The sequence below is a fragment of the Carassius auratus genome, chromosome 9, assembly GCF_003368295.1.
Source record: "Carassius auratus strain Wakin chromosome 9, ASM336829v1, whole genome shotgun sequence".
Classification (NCBI taxonomy): Eukaryota; Metazoa; Chordata; class Actinopteri; order Cypriniformes; family Cyprinidae; genus Carassius; species Carassius auratus.
This window is the reverse complement of record NC_039251.1, coordinates 33,104,666-33,122,649: the sequence shown is the minus strand read 5'-3', so window position 1 is coordinate 33,122,649 and position 17,984 is coordinate 33,104,666. Positions and strand designations below refer to the sequence as shown.

At 37.8% G+C, this 17,984-nt stretch overlaps 1 protein-coding gene across 2 annotated transcripts; it reads right to left on the bottom strand.

Moving 5' to 3' along the window:
- Positions 1 to 3,547: 3,547 nt before the first annotated feature.
- LOC113109092 (nuclear factor erythroid 2-related factor 2-like) lies at positions 3,548 to 17,575 on the bottom strand. Of its 2 annotated transcripts, none has more exons than XM_026272638.1 (5): positions 17,368 to 17,575; positions 9,131 to 9,391; positions 7,234 to 7,329; positions 6,980 to 7,126; positions 3,548 to 5,452 (listed from the first exon to the last, which is right to left on the bottom strand). In XM_026272638.1, exons 1-5 carry the CDS (start codon positions 17,407 to 17,409, stop codon positions 4,232 to 4,234), a joined length of 1,767 nt encoding a protein of 588 aa, XP_026128423.1. In that variant the 5' UTR covers positions 17,410 to 17,575; the 3' UTR covers positions 3,548 to 4,231. The 2 variants fall into 2 exon arrangements, with proteins under 2 accessions (XP_026128423.1, XP_026128422.1); XM_026272637.1 differs by having other exon boundaries at positions 3,548 to 5,455; positions 17,368 to 17,409.
- Positions 17,576 to 17,984: the final 409 nt, after the last annotated feature.

Genomic DNA, 17,984 nt, shown 5'->3' with positions numbered 1-17,984 from the left:
GTTTAGTGCGTCATTGAGTCTGAAGGGGCGAGTGCCGCTGTCCTGAGCGCGTGGTGTTGTGTATGAGAGTAGAAAGGCCTCCAGGCCCGGACAGAGGAACAGTCTCGACTGGACCAGGCAGCCAGTGTGTCTCCAGAAAGCTAGCATCGGTTTCGGTGAGACTAGCTGTACCCGAAGGAAGAAAGGCTAGCGGAAAGCCCATGAGTATGAGGGTTTGAGACAGACAGAAGAAGAGGAAGAAAGAGTCATAGGAGCAGGTAAGAGTAACTCTTCTGCTTAATTTACAGATGGAAAAACCAGCGCCTGATCGACAGTAAGTGGATGAAAGTCTTTTATGACACGTTTTCAGCGGTGGTTCGGGATGGGTAAGATAAATGTGTGCAAAATATATGTGGATTTGGTAAAGATATCCTCCTGCAGAGATTCAGAAACCGCGTTCAGCTCAATTATTGCAAATCGTGTGTTGCATAATCTCCCTAAAGCTGGCATTTCCAGCTCTTATTTCACCATTCAAAACAAATTATTAATGCTTATATTTATATTAGTGCTGTCAAATGATTCATTGTGATTAATGGCATTCAAAAAAAAAATATGTATGTGTATATTTATTATTATGCATATATAAATACATGCACATACAGCATATATTTTTAAAATGTTTAATATACAAATATAACAGTTTTATTTAAATATATACATGCATGTGTCTATATTTATATATTCATAATAAATATACACAGTACACACATATATAGTATGTAAACAAACTTATTTTGGATGCTGTTAATCATTTGACAGCACTAAATTATATTCATTATTTTACATATATTTGTACTAATTATTTATATTTAAGAATATTTTTTTATTTGTGGTGCAACAGAGTTTTGATGATAATTAAGCACAATTTCCCCGATCTTCGTTACCATTATTAAAAAAAATGATTCTCATTACTGAAATGTGTGAAATAATTATATTTGAAATGAGTCAATTATTTAGACATCATATTGTGCTGCCTTTATGCTGATTGTAATCGCATTACGATTTAAAAAAGATTTTTTATTGAAATTGTACATAACACGGATTTGAGGCATGGCCAACATTAGCAAAATTTAAGTCCTGGTCACAATTGCCATTTTCCGGCAAATTTTAGCTGGCGAAATCCAGTAATTTCAATAGAAATTAACTCGATCTGAAATTTGGCGTGAGGGCGAAAGATTTCCCCACGCAGATTTCACAACGGGTTCAGGTTGGTCGTGGATTAGCTGCTGTGTCCAAACAGAAATCTGCTTGGTTTGAACAAGACATACATCATACATCTCTATAGACTAATGAAAATAGACAACGAAATGTTTCTACTATGAACACACCTTTAGGCGAAATTTCACAAGCAACGAAAGTTTATTGTTAATAGCATAACGTTGAATGAAACAGCACTTTCCAATCCAAGCAGCTTTATATTGGTCCAAGCAGAGATTTTGTGTGTCAAAAGTATAACAAAATCAAATCTGTTGTGCAATCCACATGAGGAACACGTCAAACGAGTGAAATCCCAATCTTGCAGATTCCTGTTGAGATGGCTGGATTTTGTCGTACAAAGGTAAATGTGTCAGAAGTATTTATAATCTAATGAATCATCACTGAGAATAATGTGAATTACAAAAGTGAGTAAAAAGTCTGGGCATATTATGGTTAAACGATTTTAGATGTAAAAACTAATTTAAATAATTTAGTGCCAGATTTACTAACAGCAGTGCAAACCGTCTTGGGCATTACAATTGTAGGCTACCGTCAGGATTTAGGCCTACTAAATTAGCACAGACGCGCTAAACCTTTTATTCAATATGCATTTACGGGATTTTACTTATCAGACAAAATGGGAATACATTGGGAAAAAAATGTATGGGAGGATAGTATTAAAATTGGTATTTGCGCTATTATTTAATGCCTCAAAAAAGAAAAGCTATTTTGTGCCTGTGTCGTAAGTAGATCACCAGACTCTGCTTTATTTGCGACTGCGCTAATTTGCACACTGCTTGGTATATTAAGTATGTTAATATGTAAATGAGATGTTGCGTCAGTGTTCTTTAATTTGCGCATTGTTAGTAAATCACACACAGAAATTTCCTCACCCACCGGCACAGTTTTGAATGGCGCTAATTTGCCCTGTTTAGTACATCTGGCCCTAAAGGGGTAAATTCCTGTATATTTACACAAATGTTATAGTCACAAAACATTACTTATAATGTCAGAATGAATAAGTGTGATAGCATTGCCAAATGTTGATTTTGTTTAATAAAAACATTTGAAACCCCACAAGAATGTTTAATTTACTGTGTTTGTGTTGTTTCTGTGTGAGTACAGGGCCTCTTCCTCTCAGGCAGTGCTTATCTTACTCCAAAACCTGTCATGGGTACTTTGTTCCCTTGACACTGAATTAAGGTCACGAGCACTTGTAAATGTTTAAGATAATGTTGTCCTAGATAAGTCACATGCTTTCACTCCAACGACTTAAAGCTGAAGAAATCAAGCATTTAGTCTACAACTCTTAACATTTAGGGTAACGTTGCTCATTTATATAACTGTGCCCTAGGTTGAGTCTAGTGACAGGAGAGAATACATGGCAGTTTAATGCTAACATAAGACTGAACAAAAGAAGCATTCGGTGAGCCGTTTTCACTTGCTTTTTGTCATGCATTAAGCTTCATATAGTGAAAAAGATCCTGCATTGTGACGTGTAAATGCAGATCTGTGAACAGGTTGGCCCTGTTGGTGTAGCGTGACTTGCTGACAATGGGGAGTTACTTTAGTGTGGAAAGAAGAGGGTTTGGTGTGTCCAAAGGTGGTGTGTGTGGGTGAAAGTGGCTGGCAGTGCAAACAACTCTCTTTACTGGTGTGCTTTGTCCAGCGGGGCTTTAATGAAAGCATGTCGAACATTGGGCCGCAGCCAAACAATTCAGCTTTGTTGCATAACACCGGGAGACTGGGGCTGTTCGCTTGAAGATTCAGTTGAAACTTGTTTGCGAAAGGGTTCACCCTCAGAGGCTTATGATTTGTTAAATCTCATGAATTGGGGTAGATTTTCTGAGCATGAAATTATGGTGGATTACCAAAATAGAAAATCTGGTTCCAAGAAAACTAACAATTTGAGCCCAAAACCTCAAATAATGAATGTTTTTTTCACAATCATGTTGTCATGGTGTATAATATACAGTTGCTTCAACAAGGGTTTGGACTCTTAAACTACACTTTAATTATATTCATTTCATTGCATTAGGGGGGGGAAATATTAGACCAAGTTGTATCTTCAAATAAATGCTTCTTTTTTCTCTTTTTGGCCACATATTTCTTAATTTTGCTCTGTGTCTTCATTTTGAGCTGTACTGTTGAAAAATACAGACCACTTCTTTTCATATTTTTTATGTAGTGATTGTTTCCCATGGTTGATTTTAATGCTACTTCCTTATTCACTCTTGTCAATATCCACTTCCTCTTTGCTGACCCACTCCATCAACAAATCAACTCCCATTCAAGAATGCATTAGACTTTGGTGGTTTAAATATTTATTATATAAAGCCATAAAGTCGAGAGATAAAATAGCAATAGAATAGTAAATTAAGATATAAAAACTGACATAAGTGCAGACTTAAAATGATCACAACCATTTTTAGCATGCTAAAATGTGATCTATTTTTATATATACAGTGCATTTCTTCCTATCTCAATAGCAAATAAAGTATAAATGTATTTACAAACCATATAGGTAAAAGAATCTCGGAGAAAATATAAAGGAGTATAAAATCCAACGGAGATTAAGAATATTAGGAAAGTAGAATACGCAAAACGTATATAATAGTTCTGCCATTTCAACAGTTGATGTGTAAGCAAAAATACGCTCCTATTTAGTTGTTTACTTTGCGTTAAACGTACACCATGTCCTAACCAGACGCAATATAGTCGATATTCTCAACACTACATGCGACTCAACTGTGCCGAATAGGAACATATTTGATGATGCTTAATGTACTGTTACGTGCAGCCTGATTTTGGACCAATGAGATTTTATGGTTTCACTCATTATTCTGCGGCTGCCTGGTCAGGACAAATGCACTGACATGAGAAGAGCCTTTGTGTCTTTATTGCATCATGCCTGGTTAGGACACAGTATTAGCAAGAGAAAAGCAGTACCTAAAAACAGAAGCAAGTGTGGAAGGACAGAGTAGAAGGAACCAAGCTAGTTGTTCTTTACAAGAATCTTTTTAAGGCGAGGAACGAGGAAAACGGTGCCGTCCGCAGTGTGCTGAAGGGAGTATTCGTTGGGCGAGAAAGGCTTGCCGTGCTCGTCTCGAAGCATACTGAAGACCTCATGGTACAAGGTGCTCAACTGCTGCTTCATCTCTCTCAGACTGGAGCTACGCTCGCTCTTCTCCTTCATCAGACGCTCCTTATCTTCTTTCAGAGAGTCCAGCTCGTACTCCAGGCCCACAATGTTCTCCATCTTTCTCTTGCGGCAGTTCTGCGCCGCGACCTTGTTCTTGCCCCGACGCCGGATGTCTCTGACGAGGGCGAGCTGGGCCTCGCTGAGCTCGTGTTTGGACATCATCTCGTTGAAGTCATCCACAGGCAGATTGATGATCTTGTCCACAGTAAATGGGATCTGCAAGGCTTTTGCTCTCTGTTCGTCACGGGAGAGCCGCGTCTCAGAGCGTTTCTTCTGCTTGTCTTTGGTGAAGGGAGGTTTGGAATGGCCGTTGGCCTCCGCCGGCTCTATCTTTTGGTTCTTCACTTTCATCTCCTGTTGGTCTGACAAAGGTTTCGAAGAGAGAGATCCCTGTGCTGCGTCATTAAGGTAAACCAGCGGGAATATCTCTGTATAATCTGACTCCATGCCTCCCGGACTATCGTCCATCTCTTCAGAGTCGGAGTCGCTAAAACCGAAGGATCCATCTCCGTTCAAGGACTTCCCTGGAGAGCTCACTTGAGGACTGGAATCCAGCGACAAGCCGGAATCGGAATCTTGGAACTCGGCCTTAGGCTCCGGTTTTCCTGAGCTGAAGCTTCCAGGTGAGAAGCTCTGCAGATCCATGGGGTTCACAGGAGGATTGCTGGAGATCTCCGCCAATTGGCTGACCATATTTCCTCCATCAGGGACGAGAGGACCACTGTTCACTTTAACCTCCATCTCTGGATAAAACATCTCATTGAATTCTTCAGGTCTAAACTCGGCCTTCACATCCGGGACGTTCAGACTCATCTGGCTGAGGTTGGGCGACACCATAGTGTTGAAGGAGCCATCGTATGTGTTGATGTATTCGGGAGGACACACCTCTGTCTGCACCAACGAGAGATGGTCCATCCCGGGCAGGTATTGGCTGTAGTTTGGGTCCTGTGCTTCTGCGGAGGGTTTCATAAATCCATCCATATCCAATGACTCCTGCATCTGCATGTTGAGGCACTGCTAAAAATACACAAGAACAGCATGTGAACATTGTTATCCAAAGTGAAGACACTCACTGTATGAGACAAACAATATGAGTCTACAATAAAAGAAGTGGTTCACTTCCAGAGTAAACACTGCCTGATAATTGAATCATGTCATCCAATATGTTCATGTATTTCTTTCTTCAGTTGAAAATAAATTAAAGGATTCTGGGGAAAACATTTCAAGGTTTTTTTTTTTTTTTTTTTTTTAGTGGTAGAGCATGTGTTAACAGCGCAAAAGGTTGTGGGTTTGATTCCCAGGGAATGCACATACTGGTAAAATAAATAAATGTATAGCCTGAATGCACTGTAAGTCGCTTTCTGCTAAATGCATAAATGTAAATATAGTGGACTTCAATGGAGATCAGTGGGTCAAAGGTCCAAATTGCTGCTTCAAAGAGCTTTCCACGATAATAGTAAATTATCAGGAAATTGTCTGGAAGCGAACTTCTGCTTTAAGACTTTCTCACATTGTTTGGCAAATTGGCAGAGTTACAGTTTGTACTTCATGTGTTTTCATGCTTGACCTGGTCAGTAACGTAGCAGCTTCTCTCCACAGGGTTCAATGCACTGGAGAATGCTGACGTGATTCATTTGACAGGACCTTAACTTTAAACCCTTTTAAACCAGCTTCCATGTGTACTGAGGTAAAAATGGTTCAATTCAAACAAAAACAAGTCTACATCCCGAGTTGCTGGTCAAACCACAGCATGAGCTCAGAGAGGGTCATTTGTTTGTTGCTCAGCAACAGGGTTGTTTGCGACTCTAAACCACAGGTGGCATAAATCAGAGCACACACAGAAGCACCTCACAGTCCCTCTCTCTAAAACACATCCTGAAGTAGCTCACAGCAAAAAGGAAAATTCTGTTATTTACTTGCCCTCATCTTATTCCAAACCCATACGTGTTTTGTTTGTAACACAAAAGAGGATCCTTTAATGAAACCTGGGAGATTTCTGTCACTCCACTGAAAGTCCACACAACTCAAACTGATGCTTCAAAAAGTCCGTAAAAACATCCCAAGAGCTGGAGCACGGTTTCAGTATGTGACGTGCTTTACATATGTTCAATCATGGATAAATTAAATCTGTTCATCAGCAGGCATGCCTCCTCAGATTTGGATTTAAACCAGTTCATACAGATTACTTTTTTTAGCATTTCTTCATGAACATTTCGAAGCATCAAAGTTATAGTGGAAAGGATTTTCAATGAAGAGACAAATAATTTTTTTATTTTTAATAAAAATAACTTTATTTGTTTTTCAAAGATGTTTAATTTTGGAGTGAAATATCCTAAAACAGATGCCATGTTGAGGTGTTTATAAAGTGTCGTTGGGCTAGTGGCCAGTTGAGATGCACCCAAGCATTAAAATGGCTTATATATATATATATAGTTGCTAAATATCTGTTTTATGGCCAGCAAGAAATATTTATGGCATATTCAGAAGTGGCGATCAGTTCACTTTGCTGTGTGTTAATGAGGTCTGGTTGAAGGTTCATACCTGCAGCTCTGGGAGAGCGAGCAACTCCATCCAGGCCTGATCCAGAGAGCCTGGCAGCAAAGGATTGTGGGTACAGGTTGGGATGTCCGGTGGCATCATAAGATCTGTGGAAGGAGGAACGGAGGTGTCCAGGCAAGGCGGTGCTGACTGCACAGACAACAGAGAAGAGAGAACATTAGACTGAAGCGCAGCGGCACGTACAGGTGTTATGCTGCTGTGAGGTGTTATATGGGTGATAAATAGCCCGTAATTACCTCCGCTGGCTCATCTAGTGGAAAAGTCTCCGCCAGGAGCTGCATGCACTCATCAAATGACATGGCGTCACCGTCCAGTTCTGCGAAAGGCCCATTCTGCACGTACACAATACATCCTAATAAAGCCACTGCATCGACACACAGAGCAGGAAACATACACATCAGTGCAGACTCTACACCTGGACTGACTTGCCTGAGTTAGTTTTCAAAACCACCTTCGACTTACAATTATGAACAAAGCATGTGTATGATTTCATGTACTGGTTTGAACAGGACTGGGATCTGTCAAAGTGTGTAGGCGTTGGGTGTGTTCTGGATTTTAATTTCTATAAACTGAAGTATTGCTATTGAACTAATTTTACTTACTAATGGAACGGACTTGCCAAAGTCTGCTGTTAAAAGTCATAGAGTTCACTGGGATCTTAAACATTTATCAATCGTCATCAAACTTCGACACCAGGTCAAGTATTTTGTCGCATATTAATTTCAAGTGCTTTCTGAGAAACGTATTGATGCTTTAAGACTTCTGAAAGCACACAAGTAATAAATTAAACCCCAAATTAAACATGCTCACTTGGTTCAGGACAGAAATCACGTAGTACATCTGTGAAACGTGAATTCAGCTAACCTCTCCAGGGAAAACGAGGTCTCTAGTGTCCTATCAGTTTAGTGTGGAGTGTATGTGCTTTCGTAGAACGGAGCTTGTGGTGAAGCCTGAGCACCTGAGCTCCAGTAATTGTGTCATAGCAGCGGTTCCCAAGCAACTGAGAAGCTCCACCCTGTGATGTGTGGCCTGTCGGGCACCTACATGTACACGCCGTGTGTGGCTACCTGATATTTATCATGTTATGGGGACCGAATGTCCACACAAGGATAGTAATACCAGTCAATAATTCAAGCTTTTTGATAATCTATAGTTGCAGAATGTTTTCTGTAAGGGGTAGGGTTAGATGTAGTGAAAAACATTACGCCTATAGAATGTCCTCTTAAAACATGGAAACTCAATGTGTGTGTGTGTCTCTGTGAGTGTGTCTCTGTGCCTCTCTGTGTGTGTTTGTGCGTCTCTGTGCGTGTCTCTCTCTGTGTGTGTGTGTGTGTGTGTGTGTGTGTCTCTCTGTGTGTGCATGAGTGTCTTTGTGCGTGTCTTTGTGTGTGTGTGTGTCTCTCTGTGCGTGTCTCTGTGTGTGTGTGTGTGTGTCTCTCTGTGTGTGTGTGTGTCTCTGTGCGTGTCTCTCTGTGTGTGCATGAGTGTCTCTGTGCGTGTCTGTGTGTGAGTGTGTGTGTGTCTCTCTGTGTGTGCATGAGTGTCTCTGTGTGTGTGTGTGTGTGTGTCTGTCTCTCTGTGCGTGTCTCTGTGTGTGTGTGTGTCTCTCTGTGTGTGCATGAGTGTCTCTGTGCGTGTCTGTGTGCGTCTCTGTGTGTGCGTGCGCATCTGAAAGTGAAAGTGAAAGTGACGTGACATTCTGCCATGTATGGTGACCCATACTCAGAATTTGTGCTCTGCATTTAACCCATCAGAAGTACACACACACACACAGAGCAGTGAACACACACCCGGAGCAACCTTTCGATTGGGAGTCCGACTCTCTAACCATTAGGCCATGACTTCCTCTGTGTGTGTGTCTCTGTGTGTGTGTGTGTGTCTCTGTGCGTCTCTGTGTGTGTGTGTGTGTGTGTGTCTCTGTGTGTGTGTGTGTGTGTGTGTGCGCATCTCTGTGTGTGTGTGTGTGTGTGTGTCTCTGTGTGTTTGTGTGTGTGTCTCTGCGTGAGTGTCTCTCTGTGTGTGTGTGTGTGTGTGTGTGTGTGTATGCAAGACAGATCTCAGACCTGCTCTCCTGTCCCCCTGTCATCAGTATGCACACTCACACCCCTCTCTCTGCGTCCGGACGGTGTATACCTGTGTGATTTGGGCACTGGTCACGGTGTCCTGCGTCAGCGGGGCGCTCCGCGGCACAAACTCCCCGGTCTCCTCGTCCAGCTGGAGTTGAGCGAGCAGTGCTTTCTCCTGCTCCCGCTGCCTCTGCTGCTGCTTCTCCTCTTCCTTCTCACGCTGCAGACGCAACTCCACCTCCTTCTGTCTGTAGCTGAAGTCAAACACCTCCCTGCCCGCTCCCAGATCCACGTCCTGCCTCCACAGGATATCGATCAGATCCATGTCCTGGAGAAACAGCAGAGATGGAGATGAGAGGAGGAGCTGGCCGCACCCTGTCCCGCCTCAGATAAGCACTCAGTGCACCGTGAGCTATGAATAATACATGCCGCTTCTCCTTTTTCACTCCAGATCACCCACCAACGCAAACACATGCTGTTAGTGTTTCTATAAATGCTAGTGGCAGATTTAAAGGTCAGCTCAACTCAAAAAGCACAGCGGCTGGAAAAAATGAATGCTGCAAACTTGGTGTTTCTGCGAGTGGAGCGTTCATAGACCGTTTGTGGGAAGTTGACACGTCCTGTTGTGTGACAGAGTTTTTAAATTACTTCATCATTGTTATGCATGCTTATGTTATTTGAAAGATCGCATGGGATTTTAGTCGTTGAAAAGTGAATTTGTCAAGTCCACCATTCAGATCTAGCTAGTGATGGCAAAAGGATTTGTCTAGTTTCTACAGCCGTGGACGTTTGCTCTTTTACATTTAAAGCTATGCAGTCTGGATTCATTTAATATTTGTTTTATTAGTGTTTTAAATAGTTTTATTAAATGCTATTATTAATTATATATATTAGTTATACTTATACTAATACTAATTTTCTTTTTAAAATGAAATTTTACTGTGTATCTGCATTTAGTCTCTCGTTCCTCCGATGTTTCCTCCGAGAAAAAGACTCCAATAATGTTAAATTTTTGTTCGATTTAAAAGAGACGCTCATATTATTTGACAGATTACATGGATATTTATTTAGTCTATCTGCAGGACAATTTAAGTGAAACTACTGACGGCAAAATGAAAATTTGCTCTGAAAATGTACTGTAAACTTAATGTCATGTACTCTGATTTTATTAATGTTAGGAGTGTTTATTAATTCTGTGTGTATATATATATATATATATATATATATATATATATATATATATATATATATATATATATATATATATATATATATATACACAGTCCAGTGCGTGCTATGCAGTATATATATATATATATATATATATTTTTTTTTTTTTTTTTTTTTTTTTTTTTTTTTGTTTACCCTGCAAAACCATTTAAAATTAACAAATGAATGCAAATGTGTTGGTGACCAGTTAGAGCACCTAAAACTGTAACACATGGCTATGTCTTATGTCACATGTCACATTTATATTGTGTTAAACTATTTATAGAGCTCTGTTCTGGCTTCTCACTTCTTTGTAACTGCACAGCATGCACTGGACTGTGATGTTTTGTGGTAAAACACGGTATTTTCTAGAGAAGTGTCCTGCCGAGATCTGGAGGAGTACACAGCGTCTCTGACCAATCAGCAGCGCCGAATGAAACGCCACCCGTCATGCTGCTTTAACTCCCGAGATCAGGGGGACTGTCAAACACAAGGACGGAGAACAAGAAACACAGCTCGCGTCCTTGTCTCAGACATGTTGACGTGATCGTGCTAGACCAACACAAATAATAAGAAGCACATGTTGATGTGCATATCCCATTACTTCTTTAGAAATGCTTCTATTATGTGCATTGGTGGACAGTAACCATTTTTTTTTTAAAGATAAATGGGTTTATTTTTCAAGTTCCTGTGCCCTGTCAGTTTTATTTTTATGTCACTACTTATTGTCATTTTGACTTTCATTCCAAAGCATAATATCATATATTTAACTCCACAACAACTGGAAATATATTGTTCCTCATTTTTTTGAACTACAGAAACTTAAACCGATAGTGTAGGATATAGACGTTTCATGTTTTCATTGTTTAGTAATACTTTTCTTCTTATTTGCTGATGAAAACAAACTCAATGTCATGCACTAATCGTCCTCGATGACTAATAATAAACAAGCTTCGTCGAAAGAAGCTTTACTTTTTTTCAAGTAAAATGGACAAGGAGTGCATATACTTCAACAGGACTATTATTAAGAAATGCCATCTTAGTTGTTCGAAAAGGGTAATTTTCTGGCTAATGACTAAGAGCGCTAAACTTGTTCGGTGGTGAGTCCACCAGTGCTGATGCAATACCGAAATTTCCAGACAAGTACAAAGAGGTTAAGAAGGTCTGGTGTGTTATTGCTATAAGACATTACAATGCATTCCAGCATCTCAAGCAAAGTTTTGAAGTAAACCGCTAAATGAATGTGCCTCAAAACAAAGCACAGTTTCATAAACCCATCAGAATGTGATCCTCAGATAGTTGTGACGGATGATATATATGGCCAGACAGACTAATAGCTCAACATTTGGCCGTTTTCAGTCGTAACAGGAACTGAAAGGTGAAATAAAATAGAGGGAACTAAATTTTAAATGGTCTGTCTTCTATGGAGGCCCATTTCTGCCACTGAAAAAAAAGAAGAAGGTAATTACGCTTTCTCTTACAATTCTGACTTTCTCAGAACTGTGAGATATAAACGTGGAATTTTGTCAACTGTTGAATTATTACAAATAGACCCGTTTACTAAAATTGGTATTAAATTAAAGCCTTGTGTCTAAATAAGTTATGTTACAAATTTGAAGTTGATATGAAAAATCTGAGGTTCCAGTGAGATTTTATTTAGCGCGTCATACCACACACAGCCACTGGGAGTCATCATAACTATTTTGAATTTTGCTTGATTAATTTTTCTCTAGATTTCTCTGTGAATTTTACTTTTCTCAAAATAACCACCAAATATGAAATCCTGAGACTCAGACCTTTCCAATGATATGTTTGTTGCCAAGATTATAAAAAGGTTTTGGTTCTAGAAGACCGTAATGCATTATATTTAATGACACTTGACCTTGCCCACTGAGGGGGAGGTGACCACCATTAGATTTTAAAGTACCATTTTCATGGTAAAGCAATGTCCGATTTTACAGGATGAATCTTGAGCTTCAACAAAAAAGAGTGCCAAGCGTCCCACAGGTGGGACGGTGAGATTTTTATTCGCACATTAACACTGATCAATGCACACGGGTCAAAGACGAAAAAGGTTTAAGCATAAAATCAATAAGTGTAAAACTGCTTTAAATTGTTGTTTTTTCCGCCGATTTTTTTTTTTTTTTTTTTTACGTTTTCAGTTTGATTCAATTGAAATGTAGTTTTTCCGAGCAAAAAAATAAATAAAACAATCATTACTTTTTCCCAGATTTGACACCCACTTAAATGTCGTTCAGTGTGACAATCTTGTCAGGCATATTTAAAACAAAAATCAATGTATGACATATTAAAACACTAATTAGCATTCACCCCAAAAACTAATTAGTTGTACTGTAATTTTACATTTGTAAAATTAGCCACTAACCTAAGAATGTTTTACTCATTTAAAACACAGTAAAATTGACTATGCTACCTTATTCTTTTAAGTAAGCCAGAATAAACATGTTGTTTGAATTTTTACATGAATATTGTGTTACACTGAATGACAATGTAACATTATATTAACCAAATTTTGACATTTTACTCTCCAAGTCGATCCTTAGATTTAATGAGTTTTCTATGGACATAAAATCATTTTTGTACATTTCTTCTGATGCAGACATCTTAATGTCTTCGACCCAGATACATGAAGCTCAACCGTACTGTTCTTGCTCAAGTGTGAGAACAAACCTTGAAAAAGTTATGTTACCTCTTTAGTTCCTGCACATCACATCAGACAAGTGCATTTGAGTTTCTGTTGACCATTTCTGATTTCTGACCATTTCTATGTGTTGTTGTGTTTACACGTGAATAAAAGCCTAAATTAAAGCTGTGTGTGTATATATATATAGATATATATATATCACATGTTACACAGCAGCAGACGAGGCATTTATAAATGACAGTAATATTTGTGAAACCTTGGCCTCTGTCTGTTCTTGATTGATAGTTGCAGGAACTAAATAAGGAGATATGCTTTACTTCATCTGCTGTTTATTAATGCACTGAAAGCTTTGCACAAACCGTCTGCAGCGCTGCATTTATCTGTTTATGAGGTCAGAAAAACCAAGTCGAGCATGTGACTCGAGATCTGTAGAAAACCAGCTTCCTATAGTTTCAGATCACAAGGCCCAGGGGACTGAACAGAGAAGAAGTGTGCACTCACAGCAGAGGAACTGCACACTTTAGGAGGAACTTATTACATTTTGCAATTTGTGAATCAGCCGTCAGCGCTGACATCAGAGTTCAGATGCTACACATGAACCAAATATGGTTTCTGTTTGACTAAACGACTCTTTCTCATTATTATTATCATCATCGTCATTATTATCATTAATCAGTTGTTTTTTTAGTATTTATTATTATTATTAATGTCAGCACATAAATTCTAAGTCAATTAAATTTATTTAAACACATATGAATTACAAATTTATTTAAAAAAATATTTTATAACAATATAATGATACAAATGTTTATTTTTTACTGAATTTTCAATTCATTATTATTTTTGCTATTATATAATAAACTCTTATGATTCTGACAATTTGCTTTATTTAAACACACAAAAAATGTTTTATAATATAATGATATAAATGTATATTGTTTCTGAATTTTCAATTAATTATCATCGTCATTATTATTATTATTAATCAGTTGTTTTCTTATTTAGTATTTAATATTATTATTATTATTATTATTATTATTATTATTATTGTCAGCACATAAATTCTTAGTCAGTTTAATTTATTTAAACATAAATTACTAAATTATTTATAAAATCTATTTTACAGATACAAATGTTTATTTTTTATGTGTAAATTAGTTTATTTATTGATTTTATAATTATATGTAGGAGTCAATTGTTTTCGTGTTTTGTATTCTTTTTTATTTGCTAATATTAATGCATTTACATTTAGTGATTTAGTAGACACTGTTATCCAAAGCCACTTACAAATGAAGACAATGGAAGCAATCAAAATCAACAAGAGCAACGATATGCTAATGCCATAACAAGACTCAGTTAGCATAACACAGTACATGTAGCAAGTGTATTTTTTTCTTTTCTTTTTTTTTATAATTTTACCAGTGCATATATTCTAAGTCAGTTTATATTTGTATAAACATATCAATGATAGATGTATTTAAAAGATTTTTTATAACAGTCTAATGATTGCCTCCAGACAACAACATGGTCTCAGAGTCACACACATCAACTCCAGCTCCAGATCACAGAGGGGGCGGAGCCACACAGATGATGTAACATCTACACACTGTCGATAGGCCCCTCCCACCAGAAGAAGCAGCGCTCTCTTCCTCATCACAGCAGAATCGAATGAGTGTGTTTCCACTGTTTAAACATATTCTGCTGTTTATGAGTGCATTACAAATCATATGTTGTCCATTCAATGATACATAGCCAAAAACATATTACACAGGTATTATTATTTTCTGTTTTATTATGATTCTTTATTCTGTGAAACACTGGACAAGGTGTTTGGCAGCGAGTTTGAGCTTATGTTGACCATGCATAAAATTAAATGCAAATAAAATTGGATGATGGAGATTGGAAGCGCTATAAAATCACATAAAACTAGTACTACTTGTTCAATATACAGGTATTTTAAGTCTTTTGAAGCCATAAATATTAATATTATAAACCATATTATAAATAAAACTAAAACCTAAAAAACAACCAAAAAAAAAAAAATTAATTACTTGAAATATAACATTTCTTTAAGTAATAAATGAAAAACTAACACAACACATATAAAGACGACAACTACACAACAGAAAGACTAACACTTTCACTTTTTCAAAATGGAAACGGAAAATATAAAAATGTGGTCTATTTCAAAAGTAAATGAGCGGCGAAATAATCTAAAACGATTCCTTTTAAAGCGAAAAGAAGAGTATCTGGTGAATATAATCAGTTTTGAGAGCGTTATAGTTTGCATATCCCTCATTGTGTATTAAATATCTGCGTGAACGTGAGGCGAATCAGAGCAGTATGTGTGTGATGAGGATGTATCTAGAAGCGAAAAGTATATCCAGGACACACCTAACTACATAATTAATGCTCAAAGTGTTATTATTATCCAGGTTCAAGGAAACGAGAAACCAGAGCTGGATATTAAAACTGCAAAGTTTCCTGGTAAAGAGGAGATTATTTTCCAGGCCTGTCTCACTTCCTATTCCTCTGGACTGTGGAATAAACCATCGGAGGAACAAGGGTTTTCTCATTTTGATACGCTGCACGGTTGAGGCAGGTGATACAGCACACAATCAGAGCCAAACAAACATTATTACACTCTCAGTGTTTCCACGCAGGTGACTTGACTCAAACACCTCAAGATTAAACCAATAATAATACTTTGCTTTAAAACAGGGTCCTCATGCTGGCCCTGGGGCCCAATTCAAATGGCCCTGATTTTTTTTTAATGCTTATTAAATACCTAAACAAATGACTGAGGCCTATACTGTTTATATGTAAAGACGGAGTGTGTGAAACTATTTATTAAAGAAGAAGAAAATCTAAACATTACATCTAAACATTTGTTACTCATAAACATGATTGAAAGCTAGTTCTGTGGGCATCAGTGCACACATTATAAGTTTAAGGAGCACTTTTATTATTAACACTGACAAACTTGATTATGTTATATACTGCTAAACAGACCATTACATAGCCTTAAGCACACCGCACAGTTATTAATTTGGTGTCACATTACTTTAAAGGATTACTTATGCATTTTATAAACTCTCATTGAACATAAAATGAATCTAGCATGAGTCTTAAATGTGTCAAATATCTGACTCCCCCAATAAAACGGGGCTTTGGTCTGTATTTACAACTGTATTTCACAGTTAACACGTAATCACACAATTTCATCGTAATCACACAATTTCATAATATTGGCATGATCAATAAATAGTGAATATGTATAAAATAAAGTAAAATGAATATTTCTTATGTAATTTATAGGACATATCTTAATAAACAACAAGGCCCTAGTATATAACAGCTTAATTTAGGCTGTTGTTACCCATTTTGGTGACTAAGATAAAATTGCTTATAAACTTTAGTCTGACCTTCTGTGATTAACAATCAATATTTTCTGAAGGTCAAGTGCTTCCATCAAGGTTTTATTTTTATTTATTTATTTTTTTAAGTAAGATTTTTAGGATTTGTACACTATTTCCCCACTCAAATGATGAAAAACGTCTGAAAACCTTGATTCATATATTGTCATGCATTCACTTCTAAATGTGATCTCCTCGGTAGGCTAATATTTCTCAATGACTTGATACTGAAAGTTTTTTTAATGTGTTTTACCTAAACCCCAGGTCCTTATTTCAATTAGATATACAGAATTGCACTGGCTGTGATAGAGACTAATCACATGAAGCCGAGGATCGTCAGGATACGAGGCTAAAGTAAACAGCACATTCCAGATTGGAGCCGCCTGCTATTGTGCAAGGCGCCGGTGAGCGCGCATGCGCAGACGCGTCTGCTGCGGGAAACACGCGCAAACATCAAAGCTCACCGACGCGCGTCTCATGACAGAAGTTCAACCGCGAGCCATATCGCACTGGGTCATTAATAGTTACCTTTCTTTTGATATTTCGTCTTTTATCTCGTTCTTAGGACGGCCGGAGCTCAATGACTAGGCAGGATTGTAAGTGGAAAGTAAAGTCGCGAGAAAACGGGATTACGCGAGGAAACGCCTCCTTTATCACGGACTATATATTAATTATAGGCTATATATATTAAAGTATAGTAATATATGGACGATTCCGCCACTACAATCACGTCATATTTATAATAAAATATTATCGATAATTATCATATCTATTAAAATCAGGAATAATGCGCAAGGCTATTAAAAAGTCACTTGGAAGTGAGTGGTGTGAACAAGCAATAAATACATCTGAATAGCCTACATATGTCCCACATTACTGACTCAAAGGGCAAATGATGTAACATCATAGCACAATTACTGTTATTTTTAATTTGAGTGTCATTTCAATACTATTAAAAGCGAAGCATTATTAGAACATAAGTGACGCAACTGATTATTATTAAATATGATTTACCTGTTGGCTTGGATGCATTTTAGGCAATTCAATATCCATCATGCTGAGAGATAATCTCTCCTTTTTCCGTTGTAACTCCTAAAGTGATTCCTTCGTTTGTAATCCTTCACAGCGAAATAAAATAGGGCTTAAAATAAATACGTCAGACTGTCGCTGCTAGACGATGTACTTCAGAAGGAAACGCTGTCTGTGGAGTTCAGAACATTTACGGAAAGCCCCAGTCATTTGATGCCCCGCCCACATCGCGCTGACCAATAGAAAGCGCTTGTTGAGATGTTGCGTTATACGCCCCTTTCACCTTCCCACTCAGACCCTCCTGAACATTTTTTTATTTTTATTTTAACAGTAACTTTAGATCTATAGTTCACTTATATATATGTGTCTTTTCTAAAATGACAAAAAGCAAGTGAGCGGTATATACTTTATTACTTCAAAATAAGTATTCTTACCAAATATTCAAAGGTTATATTTGAGTTTATCAGATGAGTTTTAAGGGTTCAAAAATGTTTTTGCTATTTTTTAAATAATAAACATCGGCTCTGACAATAGATTCCTAGCAGGCACATCCCGTGAGGTGCTGATCTAGATGGAGCAGACTGCTGCACCTGCGATAGGCC

Coding starts and splice junctions, on each gene's coding strand:
- LOC113109092 (XM_026272637.1), bottom strand. CDS start 17,409: ATGATGGATATTGAATTGCCTAAAATGCATCCAAGCCAACAG. Junction 7,330..9,130: donor CCAGTGCCCAAATCACACAG/GTATACACCGTC, acceptor GTGTACGTGCAG/AATGGGCCTTTCGCAGAACT. Junction 5,456..6,979: donor TCGCTCTCCCAGAGCTGCAG/GTATGAACCTTC, acceptor GTGTATTTTTAG/CAGTGCCTCAACATGCAGAT.